The following is a 20,574-nucleotide window of genomic DNA, read 5'->3' on the forward strand; positions in this document are numbered from 1 at the left end:
TCAGGGAGACCCCGCCCCGCCCCGCACGCCCGCTGTGGGTTTGGCACAGCAGCGGCCTCTGCTGGAGGAAGGCAGGGCCAGGCTCACAGAGATGCATCAGTTCTATGAGGGTCAGGTGTGGGGGTGCTTCTGCGAACACGCATCGTGGCCTCTGTCCTTCCGGGCCCGTGCCCTAGGGTTCAGTGTGTCCTTTTGCCCCCGGAAGGCCAGCTGCTACCCTGGAGTGTAAACGAGCCCCTTTGTGTGCTCAGGCAGGGTCCAGGGGCCCAGGGTGTCAGTGGGGACAGGAGGGAGAAGGCAGGCCCTGCAGACTGAAGACAGAGCAGATGGGGCGACAGACGTGTGTGGGAAGCACCTCAGAAAGGAGACGTCTCACGGCCGTGTCGATGGCTTCAGTTGGGGAGGCACGGTCAGCGGAGCAGCAGGTGGGCGTCCCGGGGGTGGGGAATGTGGGGGGGGGAGGGGAGAGGTTTCTCGCAGGGGAGTGGCCCCTGGATTGCCTTTCTTTTGGCTAAAGGGGGATGCCTCCCCGTCAGCAGACAGACCCTCTGCGTGCGACAGAGCGCGTGCTTTAGATGGTAGCTGGGAGACAGCGGGTCACACACAAGACAAGATGCGGAGAGTCTTGGGCGCTGGCGCCGCCCCAGGGCTGCATGCAGGGGCGCCTGGCTCAGCCTGGGGCCTGCGCCGCCCTGGCCCAGCTGCGAGGCTGGGAAGAGCGTGGTTTCTCCTTCGACAGGCTCAAGGCCAGCAAGACAATGAAGTCCTGGACAAGCCCAGTGTCAGCTCGTGTCCACTAGTGCCACCAAGGTGCCCCTCTGGCCAGTGGTCCAGGGCCACAGACTCACACCACGGCGCTGTTCACGGCCACGCCTTTGCTGCCCTGCGAGGACGTCATGGGATACTCAGCAGCGCTGGTGCCGTTCTCCTCCTTTCTCAGGGGTTTCCTGGGAGCGGGTGAAGGGGCAGGGGAGGCCAGGGAGAGGGAGGGACATCCGTTAATTATCAATGCCTGGGGGTGTATCATGCCCTCCCAGTTAGCCCACCAGGCTCTGTCCTGGGTTAGCATCCTTGGACCACTGGGCTCTGGGGCGGAAGCTGCAGGGGGCTGTGGGGGGCTTGAGAAGGCTCTCGCTCCCTCACTGAGGTTCTGGATTCGCAGCAGTACCTTGTGGTTCTAAGGATTCTCATCTCTCTTAGTGTCTCAGGAGGGTTCCGGCCCCCAGCCTGGGCCTGAGTGGCCACCACTTCCTGACGGAGGCTGTACATGCTGTGTGGCAGTCCCCGGCTATAGGTGGCTCTGAGGCTTGGGGGCTGCAGCTCAGACACCTGTGTCCCCGGGAACGCTGGGGCTGAGCCTGAGCTGGCCTTTGTCGTCAGTTGTCTAAAGTGAATGTTCATGGCCATGTTGAGAGCCCAGGGAATGGCGGCATCTGCCTTCTCAAATGTCCCCAGAGCCCCCCAGCCCCCAGCACGAGAAGGAGGGTGCTGGCTAGCTTGGTGCCGATGGGATAAAGCCCTTCGAGGAATCAGTTCAGGGACAGGGGCCTGGAGGTGGTTATCATGGGGTGGGGTTACCAGGCCTGCTCAGACAGCACCCAAGACCAAATCTATCAACTCTCCCTTTTCTCTGGCAGGAGAATCAGCTCCCAAAACACGTGACAAAACCCAGGTGCACTCAGGCTGGGCGCCAGGCCCAGCCACAGTGGCCCCTAGAAAAGTGAGGTACAAACCAGAACTACCCCTGTGGGGTGCATGCTCTGTTCAAAGCACCCTCAGTCACAGACCTGCTGTCCCCTTTCACAATGGTCCCCTGAAGAAGCAAGGCCCGGAGTTTCATTTCATTTCATGGGGGAACTGAGGCTTAGGGAGAGCTATAACTTGCCCAAGGTCCCCCCGCTGGTTTACAGTGGGGCCTGGACCACCACCCATTTCTACCACATCCTGGTCTGGACACCTTTCTGTTAAATCGGCATTCCCAGCAGGCATTCCCCCGAAATGGGCTCTGTGATCCAATCAGCTCTGGGAGGCCTTCCCCTCCTCCTGGACGTTCCTGAAGTTCTTGGGGGGCCTCCGAGAAGCCCATCTCATTGTGCTTTAACCTAGCGCGCACCGTGTTCCGGGGTCCGAGGACCCCAGTTGATGCGGATAGATGCTCAGAGACATTTTCTGAAAGCCCCAGGTTCGCTGGGCTGGGAGGAGTTGCATTGCTGGTGATCGGTTCACGGACACGACAGAGTCTGAGCGAGCCTCTGTCCCTCGACCTTCCTCCCTCTGTCCCCTCCCCCCAGTCCCAACCTCGCCTGTCCAGGGGCCTCGCTCAGTCTGACGAGGTTGCGTGGGCTTGATTTCTGACTCAATGGGTCTGCATGGCCTGGAAAATGCGGGGGCAGGGGGTGCATTATCTTACAGTGAGATCCCGTGTTGCCCCAGCAGCTCCACCACAAGACCACTTAAGGCAGATTCCTAAATATACCATCAACATACGAGGTGGGCATTGGTTATCAGAATCAGGATTTCACAGAATACTAACAGCCAAACATCTCTGGGTCTGATAAATCTGCCATAGGTCCAGGTCAGGGGAGATAAGGCTGCGGGCCTTGGAGGGTGCAATACAGAGGAGACGAAGCAGGGGATCTGGAACTCCCTTGCAAATACGGGGAGCCTGGGGCACAGGCCCTGCTTAGTTGAGGCTGGAATATCAGCAGGGTTACTGCTGCTGGAGGGGAGGGCAGATTCTAAAGCCAGGCTGAAGGCTGGACACCCCTTTGCATTCTGGGGGCCTTGGGGGAAAATGGTGGCCCAGAGGGCCTGGAGGTAGGCCAGCCTGGCTGGAGGGATGCTGGGGACAGGGCAAGGAGGCAGCCCCAGGCCCTTGGCAATGGCTCAGCCAGTTTCCCAGGCCGGGAAGGATGAAGGGGGTCTGGGCAGGAGCTCCACCCAGTGAAGAGGGAACGTGCGGCTGACGCAGGGCCCCACCCCCACCCCCACCTCCCCCAGCCCAGGGGCTTTTGGGAGGAGCTTGATGAGCGGAGAGGGTGGGGCCCAGGGCCCTCCTGAGAGGTGAAATTGACCTGCTCCCCTCTCCACCCGGAGCTCAGCCCCAGCCACTCTGCACCCTGGGCTGCTGCCCGACCCTCTCCTGAGGTCCTTCTGGGACCCACTGGAGCTGTTCCTACAGCAGGGAAGGCTCCACCTCACCCAGCACTGTGTCCTCTCACGGGCAAGCCATTCAACCTCCTTAGGCCTCAGTTTCCTGCTCTACAAAACGGGCACGGCGATGGTGTCTGTTTCATAGGCTTGTTAGGAGCGGTAAACACGTTAGTGTGTGACAAGCACTTGGAGGAGCCCCAGCATCAGCAAGCGCTCCAGAGGGTTTGTTAGCTCTCAGGACGCTGGCGGAAAGATGTCAGTGGGTGGCTGCACCCACTGGCGGGTGGTGGGGAGGGCAGCTGGCGCTCTCCCGTCTGCAGGGACTTCCTACCTAAGGTGTACCCCGTGGGGCCAGCAATGCTAGAGACTCCGTGGTACTAGGAGCCAGCAGGGCTGGTCCCAAGAAACCAAAGAGAGGCGTTTCCCCCCGGGGGCAGGCTGAGATGGCTCCCTACACGGCATGGTTCCTAAAACCAAGAGAAAGGGCAATGAGCTTTTCCTTGGCCACGCAGCATCTTCCCATGACCCTGGGCCTAGCAAGCAGCAGGCACTCCACTGCGTCTGCCTGGAGTGCTCAGCTGACAGCTCTCTGCAAATGCCAGCAGCCACAGGCCTCTGCAGGAGCCTTCTCCACCAGCACGCCTGGGCTGGGCAGGGATGGCCAGGGCCCAGGTGTCCCTCTTGGGCCGTGCTGACATTGATGCGACAGGTCTCACCCTCAGCCTGCTGCTCTGCTGGGAAAGCTGGAGGCAAAGATCAGCTCTGAAGAGCCTGAGAAGGGAGAGCTGTCGGGCTCACTTGCTTATTGTCTCCTGCACCCCATGGGAGGTCTGTTAAAGATGGTAACAGGTGGACAAAGCGCTCACCATACGCTCCAACCATAAAGCCCCCTCAAGAGGCATGCATAGCACTCCCTATGGAGGGCCAAGACACCCCTCTTCCACCCTTTCCCCCTCCCCCATTACCCCGAGGCTTTGTTTCCCTTCTTCACAGGACTCATAGCTTTTTAAAACCTCATTTATTAATTAGCTGGTGTGTGTCTGTGTGTGTAATCTGCTTTCTCCATCGGGGCGTGGGGTGTGGTGGGGAGTGGGAGGAGACTCAATCTTGCTTATCACTACATCCTGGCACCCAGTCCAGTCCCCAGCACACAGTAGGTGCTCAATAATATCTGTGGCCCAGCCTGTTCTACTAGAAGCAGCTCACCCACAAAAAGCTGACACTCACCAGAACCCCGCAACAACTAGCGTGCTCAGGTGTACTCGGGCACCCACACCCTCCCAGGGAGCAGCGAGCTTGCTCATTGTCTGCAATTAACGGTCTGCAGGATCGGCCAAACCTGTGCCGATTTTATTGGCCTTTCAGCCAATACCTTGTAAATTAGAAGAAAATGGTTCTCAAGTGGCTTAATGGCCAATCTACTGGGCCTACGCCATGGATGGCCTTCCTGTGCCTGGGGTGCGGGGGTGGGTGTCATCACTCCACAACACAGGACTCTTCTCTGTGTCAAGAGTGTGGCTGGTGGCCTCACCCTCTAGTGTCACAGGCCCGAGGGGCTCCCTCCCTCCCCCTGGTCGGAGGCTGAGTCTGGCCCTCCTACCAGGGCAGCGGGCGGGCTGTACCTTGCAGCTGCATCTCAGCAACTCTTGCTGGTTACTGCTTGTTTGTTGGCCGTGTCCACCTGTATCCACCTGCACCACAGGTTCTTTTGTCATCTCTGCTCACAGAGCCTTGGTTTTCCTTCAGCGAGTCCTCTCCCGTTGTAATACATGGTATGGGAGAGGGGGTCTGATTGACACCCGCTTCTCCCCCCAGGGGTGTGTGCCTCGAGGGCAGGGACGGTGTCTGAAGTCCCCATGCTGAGCGAGCCCTGGCACTGGGCCCAGCCAAGCATTTCGGTCAGCACTTAGATGGCCAAGCAGTGGCCTGACCTAGTGGCAAGTGGCAGGTGGTGCTCCTGCCATCTCAGGATGGGAAACAAAGACTCAGGGGGCTGGACAGAGTCGTGGAGGACCCCCACTTCATAGATAAGGAAAATAGGCCCACTGAGCGGGGCTGGGCTGGGAACAGAATTTGGGGATCCAGACGCCCAGTCCCAGCTGTCCGAGGACATGAGCATACCAGGCCTAGGGGTGGAGAGGAGGCTGGGTGGGCCATGAGGGTACAGACACCCAAGGGCTCTGGGGCCCAATCATCCCGTGGTTGTAAAGAAGCCATTCACAGTGAGCTCATGGCAATGAGGCCACCGAAATGCCCACTGAGGAGTTTGGGGTTGTTGTTGGGACTTGGGGGCAATCGCCTGGGTCGGTCCCACTGTGAGCAACGTGCCTCTTCAGCACCTGGCCTGACTAACATCCACCCTCCTCTGAGAAACCTCTCGGGCCCCCAGTCTGGGTGAGTTGCCCCTCCTCTGGGCTCCCCCAGGCTCAGAGTCCCCCGAGCACCCTATCACCCCACACAGAGCTGGGACTTTGGGAACGATTGTCAAAGGGAATGATAACAAGTCAACGACTGATTCACTGAGTGTGCATGGGAGGTGCTGATTAGAGCCCCTTCCGCCTAGGTCACTGCCCTCTCAGGCCCTCCTTCTCCATCTGCTCCTCAGGCTCCTCCAGTCCCCGCGAGGCCCGTGACCCCCTGGCCCACACCCCACCTGCCCGCCAAGCTGGCATGTCCAGAGTCACCTCTCTACCCAAGCTCATTCGAGAACCACCCCCACAGCAATCTGGCTCCAAAAGGCTTTGCTGGGACCATTCACAAAGATCTTTCAGTTTCTCCCCTAGGACTCCAGGCTGTGAGAGTTTTTTTAAAAGCAGAGTTTGGGCCCTGGCCAGGTAGCTCCGTAGGTTAGAGTGCAGTCCTGATACCCCAAGGTTGTGGGCTAGATCCCCAGTCAGGGCACACACAAAAATCAACCAATGAATGCATCAGTAAGTAGAACAGCAAATTGATGCCTCTCTCTCTCCCCCTTCCTCTCTCTCTCTAAAAAAAAAATAAATAAAATAAATAAAAAAAAAACAGGGTTTATCACTGAATTTTCCTTTTAATGGTTTTACAGTGACATGAAATGCTTTTGTTTCCTGAAAGAGGCACGATTCAGGAAAGAAGTGCGGACAGCTGGCTTGCACGCCGCTGTCTTACAACCGCCAGCAGAGGTCAGAGGGAGAGCAGGGAGGGTGGCTGGCCCTCCTGCCCTGGGTGTGACTTGCCTACTTCTCCTTCCCCCAGGTGATTCCACCTCTCTCCAGGTGGTTCTGGGCCTGCCAGCCTCTTTTTCTGCCTCCGCCTGACCTTACGCAGAGCCTCCGGTGACTGAATGTCTGCCTCTGGCACTGGGACGCCCTTCTGGGTTATGAGGATCTTGGGCAGGGGCCAGCTCTTACTCCCCTGTCCCTGGGTCTTGACCAGAGGAGGATGCAGATCATGGCATTGGGGCAGAGAAGGGGCTGAGATGCAGTTGCCATTTACCACCCCGTCGGACCTGGGCCCCTGGATGCTGACGCTGACGACTGCACACCTGGGATCCCCTTGGGTTTGCTAATGGGAGTCACCTGCAGGAGACCAGAGAGCCTGGAGACAGGTCAGGGCATCTCCTCCACATCCTTTCCCATTTAGAGGCTGCATCTCTGGCAGTTCCAACCTCAGCTTGTGCTGATGGGCTTTTCTCAGGGGTCTCTCGGTTGTCCAGGTTTCCCGTGGCACCTCCCCTTGCCCGTGTCCCAGGCATGCTCACTGCTCCCACTGCAGCCCTAGATTAGTGAGCCCTGCCCACACCCCAGGAGGGAGCCCCGCCCACAGCCCCTGGAAGGGATCCGCTGGGGTGAGTTCTGTCTTTCCAGGCCCCACTGACCGGCCCTGGCACCAAGAGCTTAGAGCCTGTCCAAGAAGCCAGGGTGGACAGGAGTCCTCTGGGGCTGTTCAGGGCAGAGGGGAGGGTGGCGCCCCCACACACCTTCCTGAAAGACCCCCACCCCCTGAAGCCCAGCCCAGCATGCCCCAGCGGGCTGGCACCGCCTGACAGATATTAATGTTTGCTCCCCATCCCTTGCTCCCGTTGAAGCAGCGAGTTACTTCAGAAGTTTGGGGCAGAGAGGGCGGCAGAAGTGACTTTTGGAAGAGCCTGGGCTTATTAAAAAGATGCTGCTGCTGCTTGTCTCCGAGGGGAAGGAGACTGGGAGGGGTCCTTGACAGGACTTGCCCCCCACACCCTGGTGGTGCCCCAGGTGAGCACACTCTTTCTCAAAACCCTTCCGTCGCTCCCAGGACCCATTGAGTCCCCAGCAAACTGCTGGGCCTGGTGGGGCCAACGCCGCCCTGTCCGCACACGGCTCCCTCCAGCCGCCATCCCAGGTCACCAGGGAGTCAGCAGGGAGTCAGCAGGAGCGCCTCCCTGGCTGTGCTTCCTAAAATCCTCGTCCCACGGCAGCTGCCTCTCAGACAGATGTAGTAACATCCCCATCAGAGTGAACTGACCCCCAGGCCCTAAAAACTGCCTCACTGTGCGGCAAAGGCCAACGCAACTAGGGGAGGGTGCCTCAGACCGCCTTTTGAAAGGCAACCGAGATGGCAGTTACAGAAATGACAGTGTTTCTGGAAGATACTTTGCTGATTAGATCACTCATGATCCCACTAGAACACTCCTATTCATCCTTCAAAACCCAATTTGAATGTCATGCTCACTGCAAACCTGCTCCGAGGCATCTCAACCTCTCTTTCCTCCCAAGAGAAGCACCTTTCCCTCCTCTGTCATCCTTCTTCCTCTATCTGCGCCTCTTGAAACAAATGGGAGCTGCTGCAGCACTTGGTAAGCACTTACTGTATACCAGGCATGGCGGAGCACACATATTGTGCATACTATTTGCAGCAGGCATCTCACCACCCCTCAGAACAGTATGAGGTTGTTGGTCTTTCCGCCCAGTTCACAGATAAGGACACTGAGGGCCAGAGAGGTAGAGGGGTTTCCTGCCAGCAACACAGCTGGAACTAGCGTCTGAATTTAGATCTGACTGCAAAACCCAGTCAGGCCCCACTCCAAACCAGCATGGTGCCTCCCACCAGTGGCTCCACTACCGGCCCTGCGAGCAGTATTTCCGGACTCTGAGGCTTTGAGTGAGCCCCCCCCCCTCCCATGGGGCCTGCCAGTCACGGGTGGGGTCGCTTTCTGCTGCACTGGGCCCGCCTTGTAATTGGTGCTGGTCACATGCTTCTTGAGCTGAACTCCCTAGAAATGATGGGGGCGGGGCGTAAGGTCTGAGATGGGCTTGAAAATATTTCAGCCAACAAAAAGCTAAAAGGAAAAGGAAAGCAATGTAGCAAATATTAGCCAAACCTTGATAACTGTTGAATCAGGGTGAAGGTAGATGTGAGTTCATGGCACATTCTTCCTACTTCTTAAATGCTTAACACTTTTCATAATGAGAAAAACACAGTGGGGGTGGATGAAGGAACCCAGCTGGGGTCCCCTCCGGGCTCAAAGCCTGTAGACACTCACCTTTTTATGGCTTTGTAACAAATGATGACAAGCACAGTGAGAAACAGCAGGGAGGCACAGCATACCGCAATGACGGTCACCAGCCCCGACCACCAGCTCTCCTCCGGGGGGCACGAGGTAGAGTTGGGAGCTGAAAGAGACGAGAGCAGCCTGAGTGTCCCCTGCATGAGCCAGTGGACCGTCGTGGTGACAGCCAGGGTGGCCTCACTGCCATCTGTGGCCCAGGCTCTCTGACCTGTCCTGCTGTCCCCACCCCCACTCTGGGAGGCAGCAGGTGACATCATGGCTGGCCTGCGGCCAGGCGGCATGCTCCCAGCAGGGGTTAAGCACCACGCCCGCCCAGGGCCATCCGTCCTCCCTCGGCATGAGCTAACTGACAGCAGGGTCAGGTTTAATTTCCCATGAAAAATAACAGAGCATCTCATTCTCTCAGCTGAGGCATTAAATCCGCTTCCTATGAAGGTGGGGGTGGGAAGCAGGGCTTATGGGGGACCCTGGGGAGGAAGGAGAGAAAGGGAGGTTCATCAACATCAGTTCTTAAGCTAATTTCTTGAGAGGGGCAAGCTGTCTCCTTTCTTGGATTTGGCCTGTGTGGAGGGGATCTGCAGCTGTCTCAGCTTACATGCATGTGGTGGCCAAAATTTGGAAAGGTCTGTCATTGACAAAGCATCTGACACCGCCTACAGGGTCCCCTTGTCATTACTCAATCCAGGAGGTCCTTGGAGTGAGCCTGTCTTCCCCCTTGGCACAGGCTGCGTGGGGTGGACCTCCAGCACACGTATGGACGGGCTTGAAACAAAGCTGGTTCACTCTCCTCTGAGAAAGGCAGACTCATCCCAAAGGCCCTGGAAGACCCTGGGACACCTGGGAAGAAGCGCCTGGAGTTGCAAAAGGAATGATGGGGGGTGGGGATGGGACGGAGGGTGGTAGGGAGGAGGAGGGAGAGGGGAGGAGGAAGAGGAGGAGGAGGAGGGAGAGGGGAGGAGGAAGAGGAGGAGAAAGAGAAGGGAAAGCTGAGAGTGAAGGAGGGAAGGGGGGTTGAGGAAGGGAGGGAAGGGGGATGATGGATGGACAAATGTACAGACATTACTAGCGACTTCGGACAGGTCTTCAAGAAGTGACTACGTGCAAAAGCATCAACAACATGCCCTAGACTCTTCGTCCACTTAATAGTAGGCACTTTGAGGGGTATGCCGGTACATGGGGAATAAGTGACTGATTTCCCAAAGGCCACCATGGATGGCTTTATTATTGTCGTTGTCATCGTTGTCGTGATCAAAGTAATTCAATGCAGTGAATCACACCCATCTGGAGCATGCGGTCTGATCAGCTGTGACAAGTGGGTACGCCAGGGTCAGCCACACTGCCCTCATGACACAGAACATCTCCATCACCCCAGCAAGGTTCCCCGGACCTCTTCCTAGTCCATCCCCACCCCAGGGCAGCCGCTCTTCTGCCTTCTGTGGAAATGGAACTGTGCGGTGTGTATGTCTTCTTTCTTGATTTAGCAAAGTGAGTTTGAGATTTGTCCACATCGTTGCATTTTGCAGTAGCTCTTCCTTTTTTATTGCCGAATACTACTCCATCACGGGAATATACCACAATTTGTGATCCGCCCACCTGTTGATGGACACCGAGGCTGTCTCCAGGTTTCGACTACTATGAATGAAGTTGCTGTAAACATCATGTATCCATCGTGGCACAGACACGTTTTCATATTTTTTTTCGATAAACATCTAGGGTCCTACGATGTTCGCGTGATTACTTTTCTAGGGAACTGCCACGCTGTTTGTCCCCAGTGTTTGTCTTCTTGTGTTCCCATTTGGAACAAGACAAGACAGAAAGAAGGGAGTAGTTACGGGTTCTGGAATTGTTATCAAGTTGGCACCCTTGCAGCTGGGTGTGGAGACCCAGGGAGCCGCTATAGGCTCCCCAGGAAACAGGGGTTAAAACCCCATTAACAAATGCAAGGTGCTGGGGGTGCCCTTCAGATCCTCAGAGAGACCAAGAAGATTCAGAAATGCTTCCTGAGGAATGGCTGGGACAAGGATGTCACCAAACCACACAGATGCTCAGTCAGGGCGAGATCCTTCAGAAAACCCAGCATTGAAATGACTGTACGGTGCAGAATTCAAAGTAGGAATAAACTCTAAAATAAGGGAAAGGAAATCCAAAAAGATTCTCATTTTCCCCATGATGAACTTCTTCAGGGCTTTTTATGGTAAAAAAAAAAAAAATCCTTTCCCCATTTCCTCACATTGGGGTGTCCCTAGCTTGGCTGAGCCTGCACAGGGTGAGTTATGGCAGATCCCAGCAGGGGCGGTCATTGCTGGAGAGCCAGAGGTACGACCAGGCACACAGGCCAAACCCCAGTGAGTCTGCCTCCTTATTTTCGCTGCAAAGGGAAACAATCTTGGTCCCTGTCCATTCTGTCCGTGTCTTCCCAGGCTGGGACAGCTCCGGGCTGCAGCCCACAGGGACCCCCACACCAGCCTGCCAATGGCCCATCTGTCACCCAACACTCCCATGGCTGGGAAAACATCTACCATGTGGTCTCGGTCAGGGGTGCACCCCCTCCAGCAGGCCCCTGGAAATACGGGGTGGGGGCTGTGTTTGTGGCTACAATGAGTCTGGCAAAGCTATGGGTATGAACAACCACCGTGACCAGGATAGTCCCACACTAGGCAGAATTACCCCTTGAAAAATGCCCCCAGGGTCCCCAGTGAGAAATTCCATCAACTTCACAAAGAAAGGTTGGTTCTAAACTTCACTTGGAACTCTGACACTGAATGTCCGAGTGCCTCTTTCTTTACAGCCACTCTCAGTGAGGTGGGAATTTCCTTTTTGCTTACTTTTTCCAAACACAATTGGTATTGAAAGAGGGGATTTATTTGAGAGGATCCTTCTGCACAGGGCCCCCCAGCAGTGTGTAGGGGAGTTAGCCAAGGCAAAAATGCTAACAGATAGGAAAAGAGGGAGGTATCTGGTAAAACTTAGTCCTAGGCATACACATCTTGGATTTTGCCAAGAGAACAGCTGTTGTGTTGTGTTGTTACCTACCCACCCTTACCTACCCTTGCGTGAGTCACTTGTTAGCAAGGACGGGGGGGGGGGGGGGGGGGGGCGGGGGGGGGGCTGGACCTGAAAGAAGCCTAGGAGGTGTCATTTCAGAAAAGAGAATGCAAACTAGGGTTTAGGATCAAGTCGCTGTCCTGGGGGCAGGGTGGGACCCTGATCTTCAGGCTGCAGGCCAGGTCTGCCCCTGCCTGGACTTCCTTCCCAGTGGGCGTGGCCAGCACTTCTTTCTAGATATGGTAGGACAGCTAGTCCTATGGGGACAGACTGATGGGTCATATTCTAGAAGACAGCATTGTGAAGGTGCTCATTCATGTATTCTTTCATCCATCCACCAAAACTGCACTGAGCGTCCTCTGGGCCTGGCACTGTGCGGGGAGCTGGGGGTGCAAAGACGAATTCGATGTAAACTGCTTTTACCAAGTCTGCTGCCAGCTGCCCACGGGTCATTGCAGAGCTGGCTGGGACCCGACGGCCTTGCTCAAGGAGCTAGCAGTCTCCAAGAGGAGGAGAGATGCGCTCATGGGCAAGGTGAAGGTCATTCGTGGCTGAGGGGAGGAAGCCACAAAGTGCTAAGGTTCACAGGGGAGGGCGGGGCCTGTGAGAGGCAGGTGATCAGCCTGAGTGTGAGGTTCCAGACCTGAGGCAGCTCAAGCTCCGTCCCCTCCGTCACTGTCATTCTCCCTCCTCCCGGCCAAGATTCCGTAAACACAACAGAAAGGCAGGAGCTGCCATGAGGTGTCAGCGGTCGCCACACGCTCTCTCCAGGGACCCAGCGAGGCTTTGTCTGCTGTATTCATTAACCACGCCTGTCGCCTGTAAAGACGCCGAGGCCAGCAACCCCAGTGTGATTTAGAACTGCCTGGGCTCAGTTTTGATTTATCGGAGGAGCTGCTTTCTTTGCAACTGAAAGATGCATCAGTAAGAGCTTCCTGCAGAGATGAAGTAACCGAGACTACATTTGACTCCCCCACCTGAAACATCCCAAAAATATACCAAATATATAAAACAATAGCTTACAAAACAGTGGACATCAAGGCAACCAAGGCCGTGATCCCTCAGGGACAACGAACAAAGAGGTGAGCTCTTGGGGTGTCCAGCTACCGCCTGGAGAGTTTCTAAGCGGGTCGGGCCGCCCCTCGGGAAGTCTGGGAGATGGAGCTGAGAGCCCAGGGAACGAAGAGGACCGCTGAGGACACCCACAAGCAAGTCCACCAGCGGGTATATCATTACTCCTCCTGGCAGGTGCTAGCAGGTGCTGGGGGACAAGAGCTCAGAGCCCCAACATCTTGTGGAAATCTCTATTAAAAAGCATCGGGGGGTGGAGAGGGTGCAGCTTCAGATGCGCCCATCTGAGTGGGTGTCAAGAAGGCTGAGCTAACCAAGGAGATTTCAGTGGGACCTTGTAGGCTCACCAGCCATCCAGTGTCCTGGAGGAGCCATGTGAGGTCAGGCAGGTCCCCCAGCCACTTTCGGTGACAAAATCTTCCCTACATTCCTCCTGGGCTTGTTGTGACTGTCGAACAAGAAGACGGAAGGTGCCAGGAGTGGCAGCCACCACGGGCTGGGGCCTGCACGGAACAGAGCCTGTTTATGTCCCTGTTGGGAAGTGGGGAGGGGAGGCCACGTGGCCAGGTGCCTGTCAGGATCGGAACGCAGGTGTGCCTTGCGACAGTACTCACAGCCAACTCAGCGCATATTCATGGGTGGCCGGGAACCTGCCACTGCTCCCTCCTCGTCAGGGTGGGCTGTGCACAGGGGACGTCTGACTGACAGGAGGGGACAATGAATGGATCAAAGGAACAATGAATAGGGTAAAAACAACCTCAGGGTTGCAGGATTTCTTTCAACACCTCCTACTAGAGGGGAGTGACGGCCAGGTTCTTCGTTTTACTATCAAGTGGCCACTGTGAGATGGAAGCTACAGCTTTATTCACGGCTCAGACTCGTGACCCTGTGACCCTGTGACCCTGTGTGCCGCCGCCTTCAGAGGCCAGCGCCTGCACACGCAGCTCCCGTTTCTTGAGCTCAGCCCGAGCGTCAGCCCCTGCTGGCGACGCCTCGGGTATGCCGCGGGTCTCTGGGGAACCTAAGTGTCACCGCACCTAAGTGTCAAAGTCTTTGGTGACTCGTGCCCGTCTGGCCAGTTTCCTGACTGACGCCCTGGAGCTGAACGGATGGCGCACTTAGTGGGGCGAGGAGGTGCCGCTCTGCTTCCTGCCTCCCAAAGCCCAGCGCCAGTCCCATCAGGCAGGTCACAGGCACTGACAGTTCATCCCTGCGGGGCTCATCGAGGGCCCCTGAGCTGTAGAGACCAGCCTCCTTCAAGGGGACGATGTCTGTGATGTACTTCCCAAACCACAGAGGACACACTGGCCTTTACTATGGGAAACTCAAGTCAGAAGGCAGCTGGGGCCCCCTGACCCTGCCTAGTCCCTTCCACGATAGCATCTCAGGCACGGCACTGGCCACTGGTGGCAGAAGCAGAGTGGGGGACACAGCCCCTCTCCAGGACACAGCCTCATGGCCCTCATGGAGTGTGGGGCTCCTTTCGGTTCCACTGTCAGTTTATTGGGCTCACAAGGACAGTGAGGGGCCAGGAAGCTTTGCTGGACCAGTTGTTGGTGGCAGAAGCTGTTTCACTGACCCTTTGGACTAAAGAGGATGCTGGGGCTCCGAGGAGGGGAGGGGAGACTGTGGGCCTCACATTTCAGCCCTGCTTCCCTCACCACCTCCAAATACCCCAAGGGCATGGGTCCTCAGAGGCTCCTTCATGGGCTGAGTACCCCCTTTCACTGCCTCGGGGTCCCCAGCCCCAGGGTCCACTGAGGAGGAGGTGGTGTTGGGAGCAGGGCCCACAGCCTCCTCCCCCATGCCCCACCCCCACACAGAGCCCATTGTCTCCCGCACAAGGGCCAACTCAGGCCCACTGCTGTCCATTCATGGGCACAGGGCACCCTGGAGGAGGCCTGTGCCAGGGTGTCCACCCTCCCACGCGGGCCAGCTCCCGTGTGGGGCCACTCACGCCTTTCCTACCGGGAAGGTGCCAGAGTGTGTGGCAGGGTCAGACAGGGAGCTTTATGCAAACCTTCCGAACAAGCCCCCTTTCTAGAGAGAAAGAGGGCCTTTCCTTTGGAACCAAACAGGTGAAAACAGTGAGCTTCTGCATCTCAGCCTGGGGGGGAGGGCTCCACCCCATCTCTACCTATGGGAATCTGGCTCAGGCTTCAGGTACAGCACAGAGACCCCCACAACCTTTCATAAGTCTTCCTGATGCCTCCCCCAGATGAGAGTTCCCATAGCAGGAAATTCCTGGCTGCCCAATCACAGTAGGCAGAAGGCACGGATTCCCGGCCCACACTGAACAGAAAGACAGGGGGCTGAGCTCCGGAGGGTATAGGGGGATGGGGAGGAGTACCTGCCTTTTCCAAAATTAAGGAGCACCCCCTCTCCGCTCTACAGGAGAGATGCAGGTTGAGGCCTAAATGGGGGCTACTGGCCTTCCACCAGGGCTGGGGTCAAGCAGTGTGCTGGGGAGGTAGGGCCGTGCTTGGCGAGCTCTGGAGACAGGCCGTGTCCTGCCCAGCACCATCATGCTGTCTTCCTGGAGGTCTCACACCGACTCCCCAGCCTGGCCGGAGCCCCCACCTGCATGTCAGCGGGACTCCGGGGACTGCTGTGGCTGAGCATCCCGTCCACTGGGGACGGAAACTGTTGGCCCGTGGAAGTGCACAGGCCTTGGCCAGTTTCTGGCAAGAGGCTCTCTCAGCGACCCAGAGGGGCCTGACCCTCAAGGCCAACCGGGCTAGGGACAGCTGTCCAGGACCCCTGGTCCCCCCGTCACTGCTGGCCCCCTAACATCGCTCCTGCCCTTGACCTCTTCTTAGCAACTACCCTGCATGTGAAGTGTCCCTCACACACCCAGCCCCTGTGCTGTGCATCCATTGGTGAGCTACTGCCTCCCTGCCCCGCCCTCCCCCTCCCAGTCTCAGGCCCCAGCCAGGTGTTGGCATACCCTCTGCTCCACAGCTAGGCCACCAGAGGCCAGATCCTCTGGCTGCGCCCTCTGACCCTGCTCCACCTGCTCTTCCTCTCTGCCCTACCACCTCTCCAATGCCAGGCCTGCACTGGTTCCTCCCAGGTATCACCGTCACCAGGCCCCTCCTCCCTGGGGCACCTCCCCCGTTCTGCATAGGGGTTATCCACACAGGCTTTGAGTCAGAAGGACCTGGAGTTAAATTCCAGATTCTGACCCTGGGAAAATCATTTAATCATTTAGATTTAGCCTCAGTTCCTTCCACTGTGGGTTGGGCAAAGGCCACAGAGCCTCCTCCAGAGGCTGGCGCAGGACAGAATGAGACGCCCAATCAGAGAGTGAACAGGCGGCAGGCAGTCACCCCGAGCCCCAGGGAGGCCTGTGCAGGTTGAGCCCTACAGAGTCGGGGAGGGAGGGAGCCCCCTTATGGAAAGGCCCCATCTGGGTTGGCCTGGGCTCACAAGGGAAGGGACGAAGGCACAGGCAGCCTCTCTGTCCCCCTGGCTGGTGCCTGAGGCCTCCCTGGTGAAGGGGCTCCGGGCCCTTCCATCTGTGACTCCCAGTCTGGTGCCCGAGCTCCACGGGACGCTCACTCCTCTGATTTATTTATTGCTGCCTGGTGTCCTGGGCACGGAGCCCAGCGTGGTGGCAGTGTGGATGCTTATCATCAAGGACACTGTTCTCAGGCTCGGCTCCTAAAGGGGGCATTAAAAAAAACCTCATCCATTATTAATAATCATCTCCATTATTCCTGTGCCTAATTAGGAAAGGAAATTTATGAATTGGGTTTAAGTCTCCAGGGCAGGGGCAGCCACGGCTTTTCCCAATATGGGGGAGAGGTCTGGGTGGAGGTCGGGGCAGAAGGCGAGACCAGCAGGCCGCTGCCTGGTGTCATTAATTCTGCTTCTGGCGGCGACTGCAGAACACGTCTCCCCTTGTTCACCACCGAACAGCCGTCTTTGTGAGGCTCCTTCAGGCCAAGACTTGTTGTTACTCCTCAGCACAGCCCTCTCATAGTGGCTGCGCTCAGCCCGGGCTCTGTTCCTTGGCCTGGGGACCCGCCCTGGCTCTGCCGAGCCTCCGCTCCCACCCAGATGCCCTGCTGCCCAGAGGTCCCAACTCCCCAGCTTCAGAACAGTGCAGAGCTGTCAAGAAGTGGCGAGAGGGTGCCACTTTGGGAAAGTTCTGGGTGACCACACGAGCCCACCCCATTGCCCTGACTCCTCACCCACATTCAAGTGCTAACCCACCCACTCACTCAACACATATCCGTTAAGAGTCCGCCCTGTGCCAGGTGCTGTGCCAGGCTCCGGGGACGTGACGATTAGCAAGAGGGACAGGGCCCCTGCCCTCGGGGGGCTCCCCAGCTGCGGGGAGCGCACACGAGTTCAGCGATCACTCCAAAGATGCATGCTGTGACACCTGCCTCACCGAGACAAGGAACTGGGCCTGCGCTTCAGCTATGAAACAGAGCGCTGTGACGAAAACCACGAGGCCCCGAACGCGGGGCGCCTGAGAGTGGTGAGCTCATCTTTGCTTGTGACAGGTTCACGGCGGGGGGACAGGAGCACGCCCCTGAGGTTACGTGGCCAGCAGAGCCCTTGCACCTGCCCGACGCTCGGTAGAGAAGGGCACTCTCTGCCCTTCCAGAGGGCGCCTCGCAGACGGTGGGGCCTCATGAACGCCCAGGCGGGTAGAACCCCCGCCATTTAAACAGCTGTGATCATATTGAGGAGGGGTTCAGGATCGGCTCAGCCTCATGGTTGACAAACTCTGGCCCACAGGCCAAATGCGGCCCACCACCTCTTTTTGTGAATAAAGTTTTATTGGAACACATGGAACGCAGACACACCTCTGTGTTTACATCAGGTCATGGGTGTTTCTGACTATGTTAGCCGAGTTGAGAGCCTGCAGCGGAGACTGTATGGCCTGCAAAACCTAAAGTATTTATTTACTTTCTGGCCTTTTCCAGAAAAAGTCTGTCTACTCTACCTGACGGGGGGTGGTCTTCAGCTGAGATTCTTAGATGAATTTAAGTGAGCAGTCTGAGGTACCCTGAAACTATACCCCAAGTTTTTACTTTGCAGTGAACATTCTACTCTTTCCATTATAGTTTTAGAATGGCCCTTCACTCCAAAAGTCACAGCGACGCCCCGGCGGGAGGTCTCTGGGCAGGGGGCACAGGATGCTGTCCCCAGGGATTTTTAGCAGTGACCATGTGGGGAGACAGCAGAAGCACAGAGGACAGGCGGACCTGAGTGTGGACTCTAACAGCCACGCCACACTGGCCCAGTGACCCCAACGAAGCGCCAACATGACCAGCCCCTCACCTGTTGACGGGTGACGACGCTCTCCGGGAGGCTGGTGGGGAGCTCTCGTCCTGCGGCCCTGCTGCAGGGACAGTCGGTGCAGGATGGGGCTGCCACAATAACCGTCGTTCAAAGGCAGGTCGAGGGCTCTCAAGGAGAGGTAACGGGATTCGGGCGGACTTAGGACCGACACCCTCAGGAACTGCCCCCACTCTCTAACTGTCCCTTAAATGCAGTGGGCTGACTTCTAAGGCAGGGACAGCCGCCACTTTGGAGCCAGGTTCCAAGACTCTGGCTCCTCATGTGGTGAAAGTCTTTCCCTCAGCATCAGCAGCTCAGTCCCATTCCTCTCTGGTGGTTTCAAGCCCACAAGAGAGCCACTGGCCCCTCCTCCCTTCCCCCAGCCCCTCTGGGTGCATTCTGGGGCCCTTTTGCTTGTCGGGTATTCAGACTTCAGTTGCTGTAGCCACCTACCCCAGAGTGGCTGTGGAGGTGCAGGTGGCAAGGTGGAAGCTGCACCCCACCTACACTGGGGTGTAGGGGACGCACAGGTACATCTGACTTTCCAGGGCACCCACAGCCTTTCTTTGCAAAACTGTCCTAGGGGTGCCGGGGTGCCCAAATCCAGAGGGGAGAGAATTCACTCCCCTACAACCTGGAGAGTAGTCAACCAGTAACCGACAGGTGCCAGGAGAGAGAGCCAGCCCCCTGCCGCCAGCTGGGGACAACGTGCAGTGTGACTAATCTCCAGAGTCCCCTCTGGAACGGGATCAGGTCAGGCCTTTGCAAGACTGGGCCTGAGGTTACCACAATCTCACCGGCCTCCTCTCTCCCCTTGTCCCCCCCGGGAACACGTCCTTGAAAAATCCTGTCTCTAGCTCTGAGGCCAGGTTCCATGTCAGGCACCTCAGACAGAAGGTCACCGCGGTGCTGGGCTGCCTTCTAAGGAGATGGAATGACACCCCCTCGAGATGCATGAGACCTTCCACGTTCCGAAGCTGCCGTCCCAGACCACCCTGTGCTGGCTCTCTGCCTAAGCCCGAGTCCTGGGCAAAGGGTCCCTGTTGGGTTAGGCTAAGAATGACTGTTGTCCAGGTTTTGACCACAAAGGGATAGTGACACAGCTGAGAAAAATCACGGCCACTTAATTTGTTAAAAAAAAAAAAAAGGAAAACACCTGAAATGTGTGTGGCTTTGGGGCCAAACCATAGTTTTGAAGACAAAGCCAACCAACCCGCCCACCCCACACCAATGGTCCAAGACTGCCTCTGAGACCCAGCCGCCAGCCGCCAGCCACAGGGGACCACTTATGTTTAAAATACTCAACTTACAATTGAATGAAAAATTCAGTTCCTCAGCAGCACTGGCCATATTTTAAGGGCTCCACAGCCCCATGCAGCTGACGGCTTCCATGCTGAACAACGTGGATACAGACCATTTACATCATGGCAGCTGGTTAACTGGGCACCCAGACCAGGGTGACTAGAGGTGACATGTCCCACTTTCCTCTCCCAACAGGTGGCCAAGGGTAGTTTTCATAGCCCACTGGTGGCGAGACAAGAGCCACATGTATGCTGACAATGCTATTTCCAAAGCACTTTTTCCCCTTAGATTTTAACATTTTATTCTCATATTCCTCCCCAACTCTGAGAGAGAGAAGGCAGGAATTATCAGCACCATTTTATAGGTAAGGAAGCTGAGGGTTCCCAAGGGCCAAAGAGGCCAAGTCCCAGAGGTGCTCAGAGAGAGGCAGAGCTTCTGAGCTGTAAGCTGCTGTTGGGCCATCCAGGACAGCGAGGACAGAGCGGGGACCAACCATCCGGGTCTCCGCGGAGCTGGGGCATTTCTAAGGCCCACCTTGGTGTGCACACTCACTCCTTTAGTAGCCACACGGCTTTCTGAGTGGACACTTGTGACCTAAAAAGCAGTCACTTTGCCTTCGAGATAATAACAGTGCAGAAGGCTGCTCTTCGGCCCCACCCTCCGTAACGGGCCATCGAGCCACAGCCGTGAAATGGCCCACGAGAACCCTCCGGCTACTACCCAACTTCTGTCTGAAGTATGGGCATGCTGAGCCATGGCAACCAGCTCCTGCCTGGGAACTCCATTCTGTCTCTGGACAAGCAACTCAGTCTAAAGGTCAAAGCCACACACCCTGGCTGCTGGCACTGCATTGGAAACCCTTTGAATGTTTGCAAGCACTTCATCAATCTGGACCTCAAACGCCCACCTGCCAAACGGGAGTCGTGACCTTGGGCTAGACCAGGGTTCCTCAGCCTTGGAACTATTGATGTTTTGAGCTGGATCATCCTTTGCTGTGGGGGGCCATCCTGTGCGTCCTCAGCCTCTACCCACTAGATGCCAGGAGCACCCCTCTCCCAGCTGTGATGGCCAAATGTCCCCCAAAGAACAAAATCTCCCGGCTGAAAGCCAGGGGCTGGAAGATCTCCGGAGCCCTTCCCTGGCTCTTACACGTGGTACAGAGACAGAGGCCTCCTGCACAGGTGCCG

At 56.9% G+C, this 20,574-nt stretch overlaps 1 protein-coding gene across 2 annotated transcripts in view; it reads right to left on the bottom strand.

Annotated features, from left to right (window-relative positions):
* Window positions 1–203: 203 nt before the first annotated feature.
* The window catches only part of PRIMA1 (proline rich membrane anchor 1), a 46,318-nt gene continuing 25,947 nt past the window's right edge, over window positions 204–20,574 (bottom strand). For both annotated transcript variants that reach the window (XM_045201968.3, XM_053928951.2), the window contains exons 4-5: window positions 8,645–8,774; window positions 204–947 (exon numbers count right to left, since the gene is read on the bottom strand). In XM_045201968.3, coding sequence (XP_045057903.1) covers window positions 845–947; window positions 8,645–8,774 — 233 coding nt within the window. In that variant the 3' untranslated portion in view covers window positions 204–844. The remainder of the gene's footprint in view (window positions 948–8,644; window positions 8,775–20,574) is intronic.

This window comes from Desmodus rotundus, chromosome 7 (genome assembly GCF_022682495.2).
Source record: "Desmodus rotundus isolate HL8 chromosome 7, HLdesRot8A.1, whole genome shotgun sequence".
Classification (NCBI taxonomy): Eukaryota; Metazoa; Chordata; class Mammalia; order Chiroptera; family Phyllostomidae; genus Desmodus; species Desmodus rotundus.